We start from the raw sequence: 18,924 nt of genomic DNA, 5'->3' as shown, positions 1-18,924 counted from the left end.
GTTTCAAAATTAGATACCTTTTTCTTGTGATTAAAATTCTACTGTTGATTAACATTAATGTTGACAGTTTTACCAGCAAATAATAAGGCAGGGGGGAACTTGGCATATGTGAAAATCATGGGTGGCTAAAACATTCCGGATTATTTTAGGCAGGCGTCGTTTCTGTTATGTAGAGATTTGGAAAAAAAATGGTTGCTTGAGGGCTGGTGACTCACATGGCTTAATTCAGTTTTTCCCTTGTAGAATTCAGACACCATCACTGGATCACAAATCCATCATCAACATATCTAAATCTGTGCAGACTAGCATGAGGTGAAGACTTCTCCCACAGCGTATGCTAGTAATATCTCTAATTGAAGGAAAGGCGTTTTTGCATTGTTATGCAAATGACAGGCTCTTGCTGCTTGCCTATAGAAGACATGAGCATTCTGGCTTCCACAGTTCTGGATTACCGTTTTTAGAGAAAATAAGTTGTTGCTTTAGGGCTTTCTGTAGGCCTGGTCAATAAAAGACTTTGTAGCTTGAATTGTTGACTGAGGAAATATTTGAATATGCATGAATATACTTCTTTCTTATCTTTTGGATGGCCTAACTTTATTTTTAGACAACTTTTTTTTTCTTCTTTCTAATTGTTTTTCTTTTTGCCTGTAGGAATGTCAGAACCTTTTAAATAGATACAGAAATATGAACTTGGAACTAGTGACTCGCATTATCCGAGATGGTGGACCATGGGAGGATCCAGTATTACAAGCAATTCTTAAAGCAAAGCCTGTATCACAGGAATCAGGTATTTCATTTACTACGTTGATTTTCTTAGAATACTGAAAAATGTGTTCAATTATGCTTTTTTTGATATCAGAGTCACGTGTTGTCAGCTGGCATCGCAAAAAAATTTAACTATTTTTCTGTAATAAAAGGTACCGGTCCCTTTTTTTATTTGCAAGAAAACTAAATTTGTTTGCTAGTAGTTTAAGTCTACTTTTGTAGTGTAGAGATCAGATTATTCAGATAAAAGAGGCTACTGAGCAGTTACTTATAAAATGAATTTACTAAATCCAGGTGTTCAACCCCTGAAAGAGCATGGAGAATGACTTGACTTGAGTTAGGCTACTGAAGTGACATGATTAGGGGAGGACCTGATGTGTATTTCTGTCTCGTGGTACTCTGACTCATTTAGTTTTTCTTTCAGATTGTAGATACTCGGACTTGTGGCTTTTTTGGCTCTGTTCAGAATGAGGCCTGTGACTACACCTGATAGCTGCTTTCTGTTTATATCTATGTAATTCCTAGAGCTGGGAGTGGGAGAAAGGTTTCTGTTCAGGCTGCAAAGTAAACCAGCATTTTTTAACAGTGCATGGAAACAAACATTACCAGAATGTTAATGAAAGTTCCTAAGGGGAAAATATCCACCCTACAGTAAAGTCTTTACTAATATCTTATGCGACACGTTTGCTAGCAGTGTTCACAGAGGACCTCTTAAAAGTTGTTTCTATTTGATAGTGATAGAAAATACTAGTTCTTCTCTAGTTACTACGGTATAATGCATGATTGAAATTCATTACTGTGTTTATGACAATGCATTCGTTCTGTAGAGAGAGGAAGAGGACTATAAAGTCAGAACAGATCAGTGAGCTGCCTCCTTAACCAGAGAAAGTATTTTGATAGCAAATTAACGTTATTAAGTAGGTAGTCTTTGTTTTGTCTCTCTTATGAAGCAAGCACTTGAGCAACATAGTTTACCCATGATTTTTATTATATATCTGATAAACTTCTAGTCAAATACCTACAGAAACAAAATGAAAACAAAGATTATTCTTATTTTGTTCTGCATTGCATGACGAACTCTAGAAGTTTTGGTAGTTGTGATCTAGAAGTTAGATCTCAGTCTTCATCTCTCCAGCAAAGAATTAGTTTAGTCCTTTGCCTTAATGATTCCCTTGGTCATCATGAAACCTCTATATGATGGGTAACAGTTTGAGGATTTATACTTTGTTTTAACCTGGCAGAGTAGGAATGAGACTGCCTGTTGTCACTAGATGATCGTTTTGTTTCCTTTTATTGCAGACCACATCTCCCTCCCCTCTGCTGAGGTATTCTTCCTCCTTTTATCTTCTGATATCCCTGCACACCCCCTTGACATACCTCATCTGTGATGAAAAACATTTTATTTTAGATAATATGTTTTGGAAGCTTTTTCTTTCTTGTCTCACTTACTCTAAAATCTGATTCTTGTGAAGTCTTACACAAAGCAAACATTCTGTGCTGCTTTGTAGGCTGGCAGTGTTTGGTGCATATATTGAAACTTGGCCATATAGTTCCCTCAGGGATCACTATTTTAAATGGGGAAAACTGTCTATTGCTGAATCACCAACCATTACTTGCAAAAGTCAGTTTGATAAATATGTACTGCGTGAACTACATAATCCTGTCTTGGTTTAATTAATTACATGGAGAAGCTTAGGCCAAGACAAACCTCGCTGTGTCTGTCTTTACGTGAATTGTAGTATACTTTGAGATATTGCAGCCTATTTTGAGATGTCTGGAAAGGAAGGCAGTCTTTGGGTTTAAAGAAAAATAGCAGGGTTGAAACATAGGAGCAATAAACTTCTAGTAGGTTAGGGAGAAAAAGGCAGCCTACTGTGAACATCTAGAAGAGTATTGTAGACAGAGGTACACTCAGATGTAAGCAGTTAATTAGTTTCTAAGCTGATGGTTGGCATCTATCGCTCTAAAGCAAGGCACTGCACATGCTGCCTGGACAAGAATAGATGTTTTCCCCAAGCAGTTTTTAATGTATCACAGACTTGGCTAAATGCTACTATAGTTAGTAGTTGTCTTTTGCTTGGGGGGTTAGAAGATCTGTAAATGCTGCCTTGGGAAAAGAGGGCATTCCACTACAGGGAGGGAGCACAATCCTGCCAGTGGTGTAGCTGGAACTCGCAGTCTGTTTCAAAAGTGTTGGAGGGTGTAGGAGCCCCCCTTGCCTGGGTCCTCATGCTGTCAGAAGTGGGATTTATGGAGCAGAGGGGCATACTGACTTAAGAGTTGCCCACACAGAAAGTGGGAATGATATAACAAGTTAACCTGTATTGTGGACTGCAGTCTTCCCTTGCTTGAGGGAAAAGGCCAGTTGTTATACATGCAGCATTTTCTTAACATTAGCACACAACAGAAGCTAAGTATTTCTGGCCTAATTTTTCAGAGCGAATGTTCAGTAATCTGTTGGGTAATATTTGCATACTAAACTGATGATTGGGTTTATTATCATAAGTATGTTAATTCAAAAAAGGAGCGGCCTTTACTTGGTTTTAAGGATTGTTCTGTATGATCACTTTTTCTTGCAGTTGATGACCCTGTTAGACACTGGCTTTTCTTTCAGTCATCTTCTTTAGTAAGTTTGTACCCAGAAGTGCTAATGGATAGTGGGGATGAGATCTTCTCTTATGGTGGACTTTACAGTACACTTATTAACAACTCTCATCTAAACCTTATATCACCTTGAATAATATTTCTTAAGTGTTCATTAGCATCTAATACCATTGGCTTGTGTGGAAAAAAAAAAAAAAAAAGCTAGAGAAAACCTGTTCTGAGCATAAGCAATGTCTTTCAAACCAGGTGTACTTAAAAAAAAAAGTTTAAGTGAAAGCTTGTTACAAAAGTAATCTTTTCATTTTGGGGAAAAAAATTTCGCTTAGCTGTTCAGATTGTGGTTTTCAATAACTGCTTCTATTTTATGTAATCATTTTAAGTGTCACTTTAAGTTGCTTGTAACTTTCATAATACAGGTTCCTTCTAAGGTATAAACTTACCATGCTCACTTCTAGCCTTCATTGACTTTAAATTGACAATCTTTTTTCATTTTTCTTTTTTTTAAATATGAAACACTGAACAGTACTACAGGGTATGCACTAGAAATTGTGGAGGTTCAACTCTTTCTCTTAAGGTAGCTGTTGAGCATATAAGAGGAAGACCAGGCCATATTGTCCAATACATTACATAAATGTTAACACACTATTAACACCTCAGTGTGCATGTACTTGACAAGATGCAAACAATTCTCAGAATAAAAGCAGCATTTTTACATTTTGTACCCTTGAGTGATATTTTAACTTCAATCCTAAGAGATACTAGAATCTGTGTGATCTTCTATAATAGAGATCTAAAGCATGTCTTCTATGTATGTCATAGTTTCCCAATTACTTAAATGTTAAGTATTTTGAGTATCACAATTGAAACAATTTCATTCAAATGTAAGCTTTAAGATTAGCTTCTAGATCTGAAAAACAGATTTCCAGAAATCAGGGCCTAGAATTCAATGGTATTTAGGGATTTAGAATTGTGTCCAGTAGAACTTTTAGAGGAAGAAAAAGTATATTTTCCACTTCTCCAAGAAAAATCAAGGTGTTCAAAGCTACTTAAAGCAACAGCATGTGAATTCTAGTTAACTTTTTCACCACTCCGAGCTCTTCCATTTTAATGGGTAATGAATATCCTGAGTTGTTTTAAATATTTATAATTATAGTGTTGGAAGTGATGTCTATCCTATACTTCTGACAATCACCCAGATTCCAGTGCTGAGAAAGGAGGGAATTTTCTTTCTCAAAAATGTTCTTATCTGCTTCTATATAGTGTATATTTTACTAATCCTTTGAAGCACCTTGTGTTGATCTATCGGAAACAAAATACTGAATTAGATTACTGGTGTAAGAAAAATAACAATTTCTGTTTCCAAGCAGAAGGACAGATTCTTGATGTTATTTAATTTAATATATGATAGCTTCTTTAGCAGAGCCTTTTTTATATTTTTTGTTGACATTGCACTATTAAAAACAACATTACATTTAAATATATTTGTTGTTTGGACTTCATATTCTAATTGCCTTTAAATCTTTCTTTTCTGTACAGTTAACAAATATTTAAGCTCTGAAAATCCACTGTTCTTTGAACTACGTGCCAGATACCTTATTGCCTGTGAACGCATCCCTGAGGCAATGGCTCTTATCAAATCTTGCATAAATCATCCAGATATCAGTAAAGATCTGTATTTCCATCAAGCTCTTTTCACCTGTCTTTATATGTCACCATTAGAAGATCAGCTATTCCAGGAGGTATTGTTTGTCAGTATACATTTTTTTTAATGAAGTGGTACATTATACTTACTGTATACAAGTTGTCAAAAGGAGCATATGGAACTCTGTTTTTTGTAGAACCAAATGTCATAAAATCAGGCAACTACACCGGTGTTGCTTAACTTAGTGCTGGCTTAAGCTTTGAAAAGTTAAATGTTAAGCGCCTGCAAATCTTGTTGACCTAAATGCAATTTTTTGGTCAAGTTTACTTGTAGATATATTCCCTAAATAACTTGAGTCATTAATATTCTGTGGCTTCAGTGTATTGACTATTTTACTATTGACTATTACTCTAGCAAAAGCACTTCAGCCTAATTGATGTCAGTCCAGTGTTTTGTAAGTTATATAGTTTTGTTAGCCTTAAAGTTTTTTTTAATGATGCCCCAGTATGTAAAACGACACGCTAGCTGAATGTGGCCCTACTTTTACCACTGATAGCACTTCCTAGATAACAATTCTTTTCCTAACCTTGTTTTAAGAACAAGCTGCCATCGTGCAAGAAAGTGCTTTTGTGTAGTCTTTTAATTTCTCAGACGATTATTGTGATTGTCATTACTCTAAGAAATATGAAAGAGCTCTAAATATCTCCAAAATCTCTATTTACAGACCTACACAAAAGCTATTCCAAAGAAATCCTATGTTAATAGCGATTCCTGAAGTTTTCAGTAGCTTCTTTAATGTAGCAAGGTCTGATAGGTTTTTTATTTCATGTTAGCAAATTTATCTAAATTGATTTTATTTTAATTGTATAGCACTTGTTGAGGACTGATTGCAAGAGTGGAATTGAGATCATCTGCAACACTGAAAAAGAAGGGAAGACTACCTTAGCCTTACAGCTATGTGAATCGTTCCTAGTCCCACAGCTTCAAAATGGGGACATGTATTGTATATGGTAAATACTTTATTTCTGGTGAAGCAGCTTAGCAGATAATAAATGCTTATTGCCAAAGTGAAACTCATCTAACTTTAAGATGTAGCTCAAGTTTAAAATACCAGATAAAAACATTCTAACATGATTTTTAAACATTACTAGTACATCTGTTATGCCTGATGCCTTTTTACACACAATCATGTACAGTGGTAGCCTACATAGTACATAACACTTACTGTTTCAGAGTAACAGAAGGGTGAGCCTTTACATACTTTAGGCTGTAAATACCTATAAATATGGCATTTATTATTAGCAACGTGTAACAATATGCAGTCTGTAGACTTTCTGGCAATGCAGATATTTTGCTGTTCTGCTAGTTAAATGACACTGCTTATAATAACCAAACTGTAGTATGTCACCAATTTGTCTAAAAAGAGAATATATGGTTCTGAAAATGTGCTATGAATTATGCAAACTTTTACTTCATAAACAGAGCCATAACATAAATGGTGGTCCTCTAGAAAACATTTAAGTAAGAATGTCTTCATACACACTGAATCAGCTTGATAGTTGGACATTTTTATGGCTAAAAATTGTTTTCTAAAGAGTTATCAAAACAAATTTCATCATTCTGAGGACTGAAAGATAGCTAAGGAAGATAATCCACCTGTTTAACCTGTATAATTTCTGTACCTAAAGTAACATCTGCATTCCTTGATAAAGTATGCTTGTTTGATTACGTAGTTGAAGCAAAAAGGCTTTGTCAGCAAGGATTTGATTTTTTCTTTAATCAATAGAGATCAAATTATTAATCTGTGTAACTGAGTTTAATATGGAGCTTAGAATCTATATAGGATTTCCCTGTTCCCAGATTTCAGGGAATTGAAAAGTAAGATGTCTCCCTTCTCCCCGCCCCCCCCCCCCCCCCCCCCACTTCAGGACATAATGAAGGTCAGACGTGATAATGCTTGGTTTGTTAATATAATTTTTCCTTAACTAGTGGATGAGTAATGGATTGTGTTGAATCAAAACCTTTGGAATTATGATTATAACATACATCTATAGTACAATGTGTTGGCAATACCTAGTGGCATTTTTATTCAGTCTGTCCAGAAAAAGGTGGGCATGACTGTCCCCATAGGACAGATGAACAAGTTCCACCAAAAAGGTACATAGTTTGTGTGAGCCCAATGACCAGCTTTGGAACGGAATCCAACTTTGCTGGTTCTTGCCCAAATACTGCATCTCCTGCCTTCCTACTTATCAGGAAATTTGCAGATGTAACCTACACATATTAGTTACGTGGTTACTGCCTTCTGTTTCCAGGATTCAGTCTTTCAAGAAGTGCATTTTAAATATTGGAATTAAATCTACTTGTTATACCTTTTGCTGTAGTAACATGTTAATGATCAACTGAGTAAGAGCAAGATTGAGTTTTGCATGATCCATTTTGAAAATTGCTATGCAAAATAAGATGTCTGTCCTTATGTTCTGTCAAAGTGGATGTTAAAATGAAATTCCAGAAGAGACGAAAAGTACTGTTTGATATCTGTTTATCAAGGAAGCCATTTTGGCATCTCTTAGTATTTTAAGCTTCTGTTCAGAATATAGAACTTGAGGATCTTTCAAAGAGTTCGGAGCAGTTACGTCTGTGCAGCTAGAACAGCTGTTTCATTCTTTTAGAGATGCTGAGCCTTAACAATTACGTACCCAACAAGAGAAATCTGCATAATGCTTAATAGATAATGTAAACTGGAACAAAGCTTGTGAAGGCATGATTATACTGCACTTAAAATTTTTTGAGAAGTAGGAGCCAGGTTAAATTAACCCACATCGTGTATTTTTCCCTAGAGAAGATTATAATGTCTTCAGCACAGTATAAATCATCTTACCTTGTCTGGAATTGAGGACCTTGCAGATCTGGCAGGGATCTAGCAGCAAACACTACTACCAAAATAAGATATCAAAATAGATGAGAAGGCTGTAACTAGCAGATACTTGCTATCGCTTCATGTGAAGCAGCCTGTATGAAATCTTCATGCTGAAACCATTAGGTCTCATTATCTCAGAGGAAGATGGACTTTAAGCAGCTCTGTCACAAAACTCTTATTGTTTTCATTGACATTAAGAATAAATTCTAGATTTGGGTGATCTGAATTTTTTTTTTGAAGTGAAAGCCCACTTACAAATTAATCACAAAGCAAGCTGTGCATGGTCTTACTAGAAGTATTTGTGTACAAGGTATTGGTAAGAGATCAATCCATAATGATGTGATTAATGCCTTTCTAGTATCAAAAAGTGATGACTCTTCAGGAAGACAGACAAAATTTTGATGGAATAGGTGTAGCAGAATGGCTTGCCTTCTCTGCCAGGCAATTTTTAAATGCTGTTTTGGCTGTTTTCAAGTGGTTTCTATGCGGTAAATTCCCACACGTTCAATCAGTCTTTGGCTTTTAGGTAATTTTTGTGAATTGGATAACATTTTGGTAAAGTGTGCTATCTATACCCAAGGAAAGATAGACTTTCTACTTAAGAACAGTAGCAAAGGTTTTAGATCTAGCTAAGGTAGGGTGGGCTTAACCATTCTCTTATGTTGCTGATGGAGGCACACAATGGGTTTGGTATTTTGCAGAGTGTTAACAGGCTGGAATACCTGGTTGCCTCTGGTAAAGAGGTACCAAGTTCTGTGATCTCACAGTAATAATTTAAGCTGCCCCAACACATGTCCATAATAGTTTAAACACAGGCCTCAGTGTGAACTGAGTTATACTATCCAAGAAGTAAATGTCATTAAGTGCTATACTACTATGCCATAATAATCAAACAAATAGAAAGCTACCCCTGCCTACATTATCTCAAGTTTATCATCTCTGTTGTGGTCAGTGACACAGAAGTATCTCAAGTGCTGCTGACTTTAGAGTTAAAATTGCTATCCAAAGCATTTAAGTGGTTGAAATAGACTCCAGTCAGCTCTACGAGAATGCTTTAATTCTTAATGATTATCAAAGTCAGAAATTTGCTTAACAAGGAGAAGCCTCCATGTTTACATGGAGGAATAAGACTGAAATACTATTTCACATCAGGGTCTAGTCAAATGGTGGTTAAATTGATTTAACAGCTTGCTCTTCACCCATGGAGCTGTTCCTTCTACTTTCAGTTTTCTCCATTCCTTTTTCAGCTCTTTCCTTGTGCCAGTGATCACACTTGTCTGAACACATGGCAAGCCACTTCAACCACTAATCTCCCCAAAGAAGAATTTGTTTTCTCGAATTCTCTGGGACTGGTGTTGAAATGGCTTGCTCTGAAGTGGTATGAGACAAAGCAGAGAATTAAGTTGTATTATTTAACTGCTGTAACATTTAACAGCAAAAATGTTCAGTTCTATCTTTTGTACTTCAGGTTGAGACTTTTACTGAATTTTTATGAATGGTTTGGTGCACGAAGACGCTAGTTTTGAACTTGTACATGAAGTTTGCAAAGACTTCCAAGAATTTAGGTTTCCAGCCTGGTAAAGGCAGAGGTGAACAGCTTGTATCTTTAGAAAACCTGTAAGACTAATTTTTTGTGGGTAGAGCTGCTTATAGAACTTTCTTTTCACAGTTTCCCCCATGTGAGCTTGATTATTTCTATCAACTTAAGTTTTCTTGGGTTCTGAATGAAAGAAAACAATCAAGCTCTCTTGTCTAGCTCTTAAAATGTCAAGCAGAATTGTAGAGCTGCCCTAAATTTAAAAGTGAAGTTGGTGTTTTGTCATAGGCAGTTCTATCACTTCCCTTCATGCAAGCACTGACCTCACTAGACAAGCTTAATCTCAAAAGGTTTGTCTGATTTGTATCTGGCACAGAAACCAAAGATTTTGTCAGTAACTGGGTTTGTGTTTTCTGAGGGAGGAGGCTGGTGGAATAAAGAAGTGTCTTCCTTCAGAAAATGAAAGTCGATTGGTCCCCTGTTTCCGTTGTAATGTTATATTGGGATTTCTGCCTAGTCCTAACTATATCTACTCCTGTGTAAAATCTTTGTGCTGGCAAATTTTCTTGAAACTGAAAGTTAAGTCCAGTTGCCTTTGAGTCTCTGAATTCAAGTGCATAGAAATTACAGGCTGTAAATTTCAATTAGCTGTATTTTATAGACTAAACACATTACCTGTGTAGAAGCTCAGCTGCAGAGTCTAGCGATCCATTCTTATGTTTCCTTGTATCAGTCAGGAATGTTATTTGACTGAAGATCACAAAGATGTATGAATAGCTCTAGAGCCTGATATTTTCATGTAACTGCTATAGGCTAGACAGACCAGCGATGACAGCAGTAAAAAAAGAAAATTGTGTTGTAACATGCATAACTGGAGAACATCAATATTTCCTGTCAATGGACCATATTAGAAACTAGCTTTCTACAATGCTCCCATTTTCCACATTAAAACATTTCTTTTTCTGAAGGACTCCTCATCCTTGCACTGAAAGTAACTTAATCCCAAGAGAACACAGAGCTTGCTGTTCAGCCTGACGTTTATTGCCTGTGGTGTTAAGGGCTAGATGCTGTGGCATCTGATTTTATTATTCAGTTCTCTGATACTAAGCTGAATACATTAATATTTTGTTGAATATTTAATTGGCTCAGTGATAGGAGATACCCTGAATGCTTTAACAAAGTAATTAAGTTTCATTTTCCATTGTGCACATTGTGTGTAGTTGTGGTGTTAATTAGATTGGTGTTACGCCCTCAAATATTATTTTAGTTACAGAATATGCAAATAGTTGTTCTTAGTAATGCGTCATGCTTAGTGATAGAGTTCTAAAACTCAATCTAACGGAAATATTTTGTTCTGTACTTATAGGGACCTGATCTTCATTTGGAGTAAACTGCAGCTTAAATCTAACCCATCAAAACAAGTATTTGTCGACCAGTGCTACCAGCTTTTAAGAATAGCTACAAATGTCAGAGTAATCTTCCCTTTCATGAAAGTCATTAAGGATGAAGTAAGTTTTGTTTGTTTATTTTACCCCACCCCCCCATTCTTTTTATAACTTGTTAAAGTAAAGAGAAGTCATGTTTTTATTGTGTAATGTCCACTTCTTGTGGAAAGATAAGAGTCGGTAGGGAAGGACACGATATTATCTTAAAAATTTTGTCAAGTTACAGAATGTGCTTCGGTATTATGATTGCCCTTAATCTGTTGTGTGTTTTTAAGATAATTTTTTTTACTGAATTCTGTGTTTTTTCTTTCTGTCTGCAGTAAGTTTGAGGAATGTCATCCTCTATAAATAAATGGGGAAATTAATAACAAATACATGAAGTAAATGTGAAAGACGCATGGGTTGGGTTTTTTTTTTCCCAGCCTGGCTGCTTAAGGAAATAGGACTTGTGTAATGCCATCGTATCCACCTTTCACCCATGTTAAGTTCTGAATCCTTTCACCAGTTCTAATCAAATCTGAAGATGTGCTTAATGTAACATAAAGGAAAATCTATACTAAGATAGCAGAAGACATAATTTCGCTTCAAAAAAGTGCACTGTGTTTCATGCTTCAGATGTTAGTCTTATACTGTCCCGTACAAACATACATACAAGATGTAACATGCAGCGCTTCACACGCAGGAGTGTGAGTTGTTTCCAAAAAAATGTTTTTTATCATTAACCTGACCGAACAGAGCTCTTTCATATTCTATGCCCTAAATGAATTATAAATTATTTTGTCACGGGTGCTGCCGTACAGTTCTAAATGCAATGATTTGCTGCTGTTCAAGAGTTTAATCTCAGTATGTATTCTAAAACACTTGTGGTGACATGAATAACTTCTGTTTGTATTTGCATCTGAATTATTGTATTTTTTAACAACCCACAATATATGGAGTATTGTATTTATTTGTTAACGTACATTTAAGTATAGGTAGGTATTAATTATTTCTAAACTTCCAGAAGCTCTCTTTACTTTAATCTGCTACCTGTTCGGTAGTATGTGTCTCATCATCCCTTTGAATTACATGTTCATGGCAGGGCCCTTGGCCTAAAGTGTGGCATAGGAATTCTGCTCATTGTATGGATAGTTTCTCAATTCTGAAAAGTCAAGCCTTTTAGAATGCTTGGCCATGGGTTGTTATGGCTTACCTGGTGGTCATTGTTCAAAATTGAGGGCAATATCTTATAGCTTGTATTTTTATGCAATGCAAGTTAAATGAGTTAGAACAGGGACAAAATATAGAATAGCTGTCCAATTATAGTGTGAAACAGCCTAGATAATGAAGATGCAGACAGAAGATACTACTAGATGGCATATGATTTGCTGCAGTCTTATTTATATCCCCAAATAATTAATTGTCTTTAACTATAGAATTGCATGTGGCAAAAGTATCTGAAACTTTATTGACAGTAGCTGTATAGCTTTCAGTGCAAAACAGATGTTATTTTTGACCATTTTGGTATCTGTATTTTATAGTCTTGTTTGAGCATTATTTTAAAAGGTACCTGCCTTCAGGTGAAGTTTACGAGCAGGATGCTTTCTGAACTCCTAACTATTTTGCAAGTAGATGAATATAAATACCTGGGATGTTGATGTTTGGGCATTGTTTATACCAGGGTTTTTTTTCTGCGGGTAAGATTTTTTTTTTTAATTTTACTTTCAAGCTACAGAATTCTGTAAGCCCATAAGGAAAATACCATTATGCATAGTCTATAATTATGTACACTGTAATTTCCTTTCTGCAGGTTGGTGAAGATGGTCTTCAGATATGCGTTGAGATATGTGGATGTGCCCTACAGTTGGACCTCCGTGAAGATCCCAACATGAAAAGTCTTATTTATAAAGCAATTGCTCATTTTCTGCCAAATGACTTGGAGATCCTCAGAATTTGTGCTCTTTCAATCTTTTTTCTTGAGCGCACCTTGGAATCTTACTACACTGTTGAACATTTATATAAATGTGCAGATGAAGAATACAATGAGTGCACTAGTTCTGTTCAAAACCGTGTACGTTTTGAATTGCTTCCAATTTTGAAAAAAGGTTTGTTTTTTGATCCTGAGTTTTGGAATTTCTTGATGATCAAGCAGAATTGTTTAGCATTATTGGGCGATAAAGCCTTTGTTGGCTTAAGTGAAAGTACACTGGAAAACTCTACTGCAAATACAGAGAAGATAACAGAGTATAGGGCTCTGAGTGAGGAACGTGTCTGTTTAGCAGATGTAAGCAACGGGGAGCTTGACCCTGAAGACCTCTCTGAAGCCCAGTCCAAAGGTAATGCCAAAAAGAACCATGAAGCTTTTGAGGAATCTAAAATGTTAGATCAAACTGTACCAAGGCACCGCTGTGTGATATGCAACAAGGAATTTCTTGGTGGTCACATTGTGAAACATGCACAAGCTCACCAAAAAAAGGGCAGTTTTTCCTGTGTACTTTGCACCAGAAAGTTCAGGCAAAGAGGACTTATGCTGAAGCACTTAAAGAATCATGTCAGGAAGATAGAAAGGCAACATCTTGCTGCAGTTCTTGAGGCTGGTCAGCAGGCTCCTGCTCTTAATGAACTAGAATGTTCTGATGTTTCTCAGTCTCTTGAAAACGGGAATTCTGATGGTTCCAAAGATAATGAACCAGAGACTGCAATAGCTCCAAGTGCTGACGAAGTGGTCCAAGTGGAGGAGGAGAATGCAGAACAGGTATTTGATGCGGTGGAAAACCATCTAAGTGACCAGGATGATGCTACTGAAAATAGTAGTGACAGCTGTTTTAATAATGTTCCTGATGCTTTAAGTACAGAAAGTTTGCCTGAAGATGATGAGAGTTCCAGTAAAGAGTCACCTATTCTACATAAAGTGAATGGAGCTTTTTGCCCTCAAAAAGACATTGATGCTATGGATGAGGAAGGAAGCTTTAAGTGCCCTGCTAATGGTTGTGCTAGAGCATTTAAAAAGATAAGATTCCTCAATAAACACGCAAGAAAAGCTCATCCAACTGATTTGAAGGTGCAGCAGCATATAATGAAATGGAATAAAGGAAAATGCCGATTCTGCCAGAGAAAATTTGCTGATTCCCAACATTTTATAGACCACCTGAAGAGACATGTGTATCCAAATGTTTACTTTTGTTTACACTTTAATTGTAATCAGAGATTTAAGCTGTCAACTGAGCTTGCAGAACATACAAAAAGTCATAGTGTTTTTAAAGCTCAATGCAATTTTGCAGAGTGCTGTGAGCTATTTGAGGAGCTCCCTTTGCTGTATGAACATGAGGCTCAGCATTATTTAAATAAAACACCAGAATGTTCAGAAGATGCAAGTGAAAAAGATTCTTCAGATGATCCTTCCGAACTTTGTAGTTACCAAGATGATGATGACTCTATTAATGAAAAAGAAACTGTAGATCTACCAATTCCAACTTGGAAGTCAAGGAAGGATTCTACAGAACCAAAGACGTATATTCAAAGCGTTGAGAAGAAAGCAAATAATGCAATTCACAATGGAAATGAAAGTTCATCTGAGGGTAGCACTACAGTTCTAAGTTTGATAGACCAAAAGACACCTGTGTTACAGCCAAGTTCTGAGAACTGTAATGTTGTTAGCGACCAACTAGTCAATGGGCACAGTGACCTAGATCAGACATCATCAAAGTCAGAAGTACCTTTGGACAGAGTGGCAGATGAAACAAGGACAGAAAATGGGTCAGTGTTACCAGTTTTACAGAATTGCCATGATATACCACAAAATAATGCTGCTGCCTCGCAATTACCTTCTAAACCAAATCAGACAACAGAGAATACTTCATACGGTGTCATCTTAACAAAACCCTATGTTAGACCATTGCCTCCAAGTTATCTTGATGAACGATACATTAGCATGCCAAAACGTAGAAAAATTTTGACTGATAAAGCAGATGCTCATTCTGAACAAGATAAATTTTGTAGCAAATCAACAGAAAGATTTAGATGTGGCAACTGCTTGACCATCTACTGTAATTCAGAAGCACTTGAGGCTCACCTTGCACAAAAGAAGTGTCAGACGCTCTTTGGATTCGATTCAGATGATGAAAGTAAGTCTTACAGTCCTTCTGGGTTGGTTGGTTTCGAGGTAAATACCAACCAGAAAATGGTCTTTGGGAACAGGCAACCTAATGGAATAGATAAGACAGACACGACTTCTAAGCAATTGTAGTATGCTAGAACTTAGACAATTAAATCACAATACTGTGCTAAATTGGAAGTTCAAATTGGACATGCTGTTGAGAATAAGGAGGAGGTGGTGAGAATTGGTAGGCAACTCTAATGGAAGAGACTTCTCATAAAACAGAAGGGGGTAATTCAGTCTGTCTTTCCTTGCATGTCTGAAGCTAAACGTGTTAAAAAAACATAAGCAGTGTTCTAGATTAAAGAATTATTTACATTGGTTAGTCTTCATTTTGATCCCAATGCATTCTCTTTTACAGGTGCCTGATTCAATGTTTTGGGAAAATGTATCAAATGAGGAGTGGTGTAACAGAACACTACATGAAGAAGCATCAGTTTGTTTCCCAGTTGGCCTTAATCATAAAGCAGTCTCCAATTACTAAAGAAAAACATGACCTTGATAAAGACAAAGCACATTTTCTAGACAAAAGTCACAGAGGAATAATAGGAGCTCTGCAGGTCTTGAGTCCAGAAAGGTTGCTACAAAATCCCCAAAGTACCAGTTATCCGAAAAGCCACATTCATTCCAAATGTGTGATTGAAGCTTAGCGGCACAGTCTTTCTAGCATGAAGGTTTAAGGAAAGTAAGGCATACAGTTGAGCAAGCAGAGGTGTTAATTGCCTTATGGAAATAAAACCAGCCAATTCTGAAAGCTACTTTTGTTGGAAAATGTGTGGTTAAAGGATATCTATCCACACAGCTGGGAAGGAATCATTCAAGAAGGAGTTAGATTATTATAATATGTATAAGGAATGCATAGAGGAACCATGCATTCTTTTTTCAAAGTTTTGAGTATGTGATTCCATTATCTGCTAAAAAGCATGGAGCTCATTTAATAAACTTATACTCAGAATCCAAAAAGAGGAATGTAGAAAGAAATCCAAGATGGATGGAATGCTTGAATAACCAAAAACTTGAAGTACAGAGCATGCAAGGAAAAGCGAGTTGATGTGATATTAAGTGTGAAAGTTATGCACAGTGGAAATCAGATGCATGCAGAAGCCCTTTTCAAGGCTATGGTAAATGTGTATGTCAAGAGTATCCTGTAAAACCTCTGTTGTAGGTGCAGGAAGGCTAATACAAGCAGTACATGCACAGATTGTGTGGATGTTAACAGAAGCAGATTGAAACAAATACAGAATGTGAAGGGGGTTAAGCTTGCATTACAGGGCAGAGTTAAACTAACTTTATGCAAATACAGAGATCCTTCAGCTGTTGGTATGACTGATAAGAACTTGAGATGGCTTTCTGTTTAAAAAAAAAAAGTTAAAAAAAGGCAGACAAAAGCAGAGCACATGTCAAGTTGGGAAAAAAAGATCAGGAAGAGCCTGTTTCACATATGTAATATTGCTTAATGGTGGCAGGTCACAACTCAGTACTGTAACTACTTATTTATTGTCTGGAGGAAGGGAGAAAATATGTATTGACTCAACCTTAAGACACATTACAGCCCTATCTAGTAGCACCTCTTGAAAAGACAGCCTTTCCCAGAAGTTAGTGAAGGAGTTTGACTAAAATGTGAAGCACTTTATCCAAAATTCACTGTTCATAAAAACAATCAGAACATGAAGATGGGAAATTTGAGTCACGCAGCTCTATGTGTAACATTGAAATACAGGACATTCAGAAACCAAAAAGATGCTCTTGTAGTTTTTGGTCTTCCCACCCCAAACAGGTGTGGCAAACATGCGCATTGTCTAATTACTGTGCTAATTTATCCTCTAATTTATCTTATACTGTCTTGCCACCTAAAAATGTTTTATTTGGGATCCTGTTCATGGGTAGCTGAAAATTTTAATGCGATTGTAGGCACAGAGGTATAGTGGTGAAAACTGGTGTGTACAGATGGAGTCATCACAGAAATGTAGGACAGCAAAGACCAACTGTTCCTGCTTAGCTAGTTTGCTTACTGAGTAGTTCATCACAATGTGTGTACGGCATAAGATGATCAACTTGCTTAAATCAACAGATATGTAAAAACTAATGAGTAAAAAATCAAGAGGTACATAAAAGATCTGTTCATTGTAACAATGGCTCACACTTGCAAACCTAAGGGTTTCACTGTAAAATAGGCTGTTAAGTAGTTCTGGAACTTAAACTTAATAGTTCAGTAATGCCTCTGCTAATAATCCTCTGTGAAATTAAACAGATATTTGCATTAATTCTGCTTCCTTTTCTCCTCCTGGGAGGTAAAAAGAATGCAAATTCAAGATCATACTCCTTTGAATTCTAGAAAATTTTTGCCTTAACTTTGAGTTGGATTAATGTAAAAGGTTATAAAATTATGATCACAGGTATGTGTGCATTACATTAATACCGATGACTGGCCCACTTTCAGAGATTTGTATGACATTTGAGGCACCAAAGAATTTTTTTTGCAGTTGCAAAAAAGCTGATTTAAATGTATCTTTCATTATATATACATATATACACACACTCTATATACATTTACATACATAAATACATTAAAACTTTTTAAACGTAAAATTAATGGGGACTTTATCAGCCAAATGCACTTTTGCATTTTTTGCTTTCAAGTTACCAACTAATTTTTTAAGGACCCAGTTATCATCTTGAATGTTCCCAGGCTCCCCTTTCTTTGCTTAACATTGTTAATCTAGTTAAATTTGCTTAAATATATTTGGAAAAAAAGGTTAATTTTCAAGTACTACAGTTTAAAGAAATCTGAAAACTCAGTCAATAGATATGACAAAAATGTTTGTGTAAAGTCTTTTAAATGTACCTTTAATCTTTGGTGCTTTTTTCCTTTTCTTGGAGCTCCATGTGTTTGAAGCTGTTTTAAAAACATGATTGAGACTTGTATTTTCTTTGATTTAAGTGTGTAGATAAACGCATTTATGTACATGCATAAACTGTGACCATAATTTTTTGTACCTGCATTAAACTCAATTTTGTTCAAAGATGCTTTTCTTGGACACCACCATTTGTTTATACTATGTGTTCAGTATATACATTTTGGAAAACTGGAAAACTGAATTCTTACATAGGTGAACATTAGTATCACCTAAACACCTATCAGAAATATGCTAAATTGACTTAAAGTAGCAAGTGGGTGCTACTTCAAAAGACATTGCATTTTCTTTACTCTGATACCTGTTGGTATTCTCAGATAGTTGCAGTATTAAGCAACTTTAATTAGGAGCAAAAAGATACTTATAATGTGTGTGGGATAATTCTACATGCTTTTTTAAGGATTCTTTAGTATGTTATTACCCTATACTAAACCTGCAATTTCTAGGGCTGAAAAAGGTTCCAAATCTAGGATGGAAAGGTTTTTTTCCCAAGCATTAAGCATTGTATGATCTAATTGGAAATACTTCTTCAAAATGTATCACTTTGATTCAATAAATACTGAAGTACACGTGTAATGTAAGCATGCAACTACCTTAAAAGTGCTGGAAGTTATACATGAGCTTAGGAGCTTTGTTGGATCAAAGTTTGTGCATTTCAATTCTGATAATTGTATTCTAGTAACGTTCCTCCAGGTGGCGATAGCTTGGATTTAGACTTTCCTTTTAAGACTGTCTACTCTAATCTGATCACAGTTCACTGTAAAGGTCATGTAAGTTCTGATTTTCAAAGAGTTGCCGCTTGGTAGGCACCTTTCACAAAAAAAGAAATACTGAAAGTAGGTTGAAAGTGTTCATATCTGTGGGGAAAGGTCACTGGTACTTTGGTTATTTAGCCATATTCATTAAAACTATATAAATTGTATAGTTTGGATAATTTATAACATTAAACTTTGTGATTTTA

At 36.0% G+C, this 18,924-nt stretch overlaps 1 protein-coding gene across 1 annotated transcript in view; it reads left to right on the top strand.

Annotated features, from left to right (window-relative positions):
* Positions 1-17,568, top strand: part of ZNF654 (zinc finger protein 654) — a 35,526-nt gene extending 17,958 nt beyond the window's left edge. The window contains exons 4-9 of the mRNA XM_059815882.1: positions 652-787; positions 4,906-5,108; positions 5,882-6,021; positions 10,835-10,976; positions 12,703-15,016; positions 15,410-17,568. Of these exons, the coding sequence (XP_059671865.1) occupies positions 652-787; positions 4,906-5,108; positions 5,882-6,021; positions 10,835-10,976; positions 12,703-15,016; positions 15,410-15,417 (2,943 nt within the window). The 3' untranslated portion in view covers positions 15,418-17,568. The remainder of the gene's footprint in view (positions 1-651; positions 788-4,905; positions 5,109-5,881; positions 6,022-10,834; positions 10,977-12,702; positions 15,017-15,409) is intronic.
* Positions 17,569-18,924: the final 1,356 nt, after the last annotated feature.

Source organism: Gavia stellata, chromosome 1 (genome assembly GCF_030936135.1).
Source record: "Gavia stellata isolate bGavSte3 chromosome 1, bGavSte3.hap2, whole genome shotgun sequence".
NCBI classification, from domain to species: Eukaryota; Metazoa; Chordata; class Aves; order Gaviiformes; family Gaviidae; genus Gavia; species Gavia stellata.
This window is presented reverse-complemented; position numbering and strand designations above follow the sequence as displayed.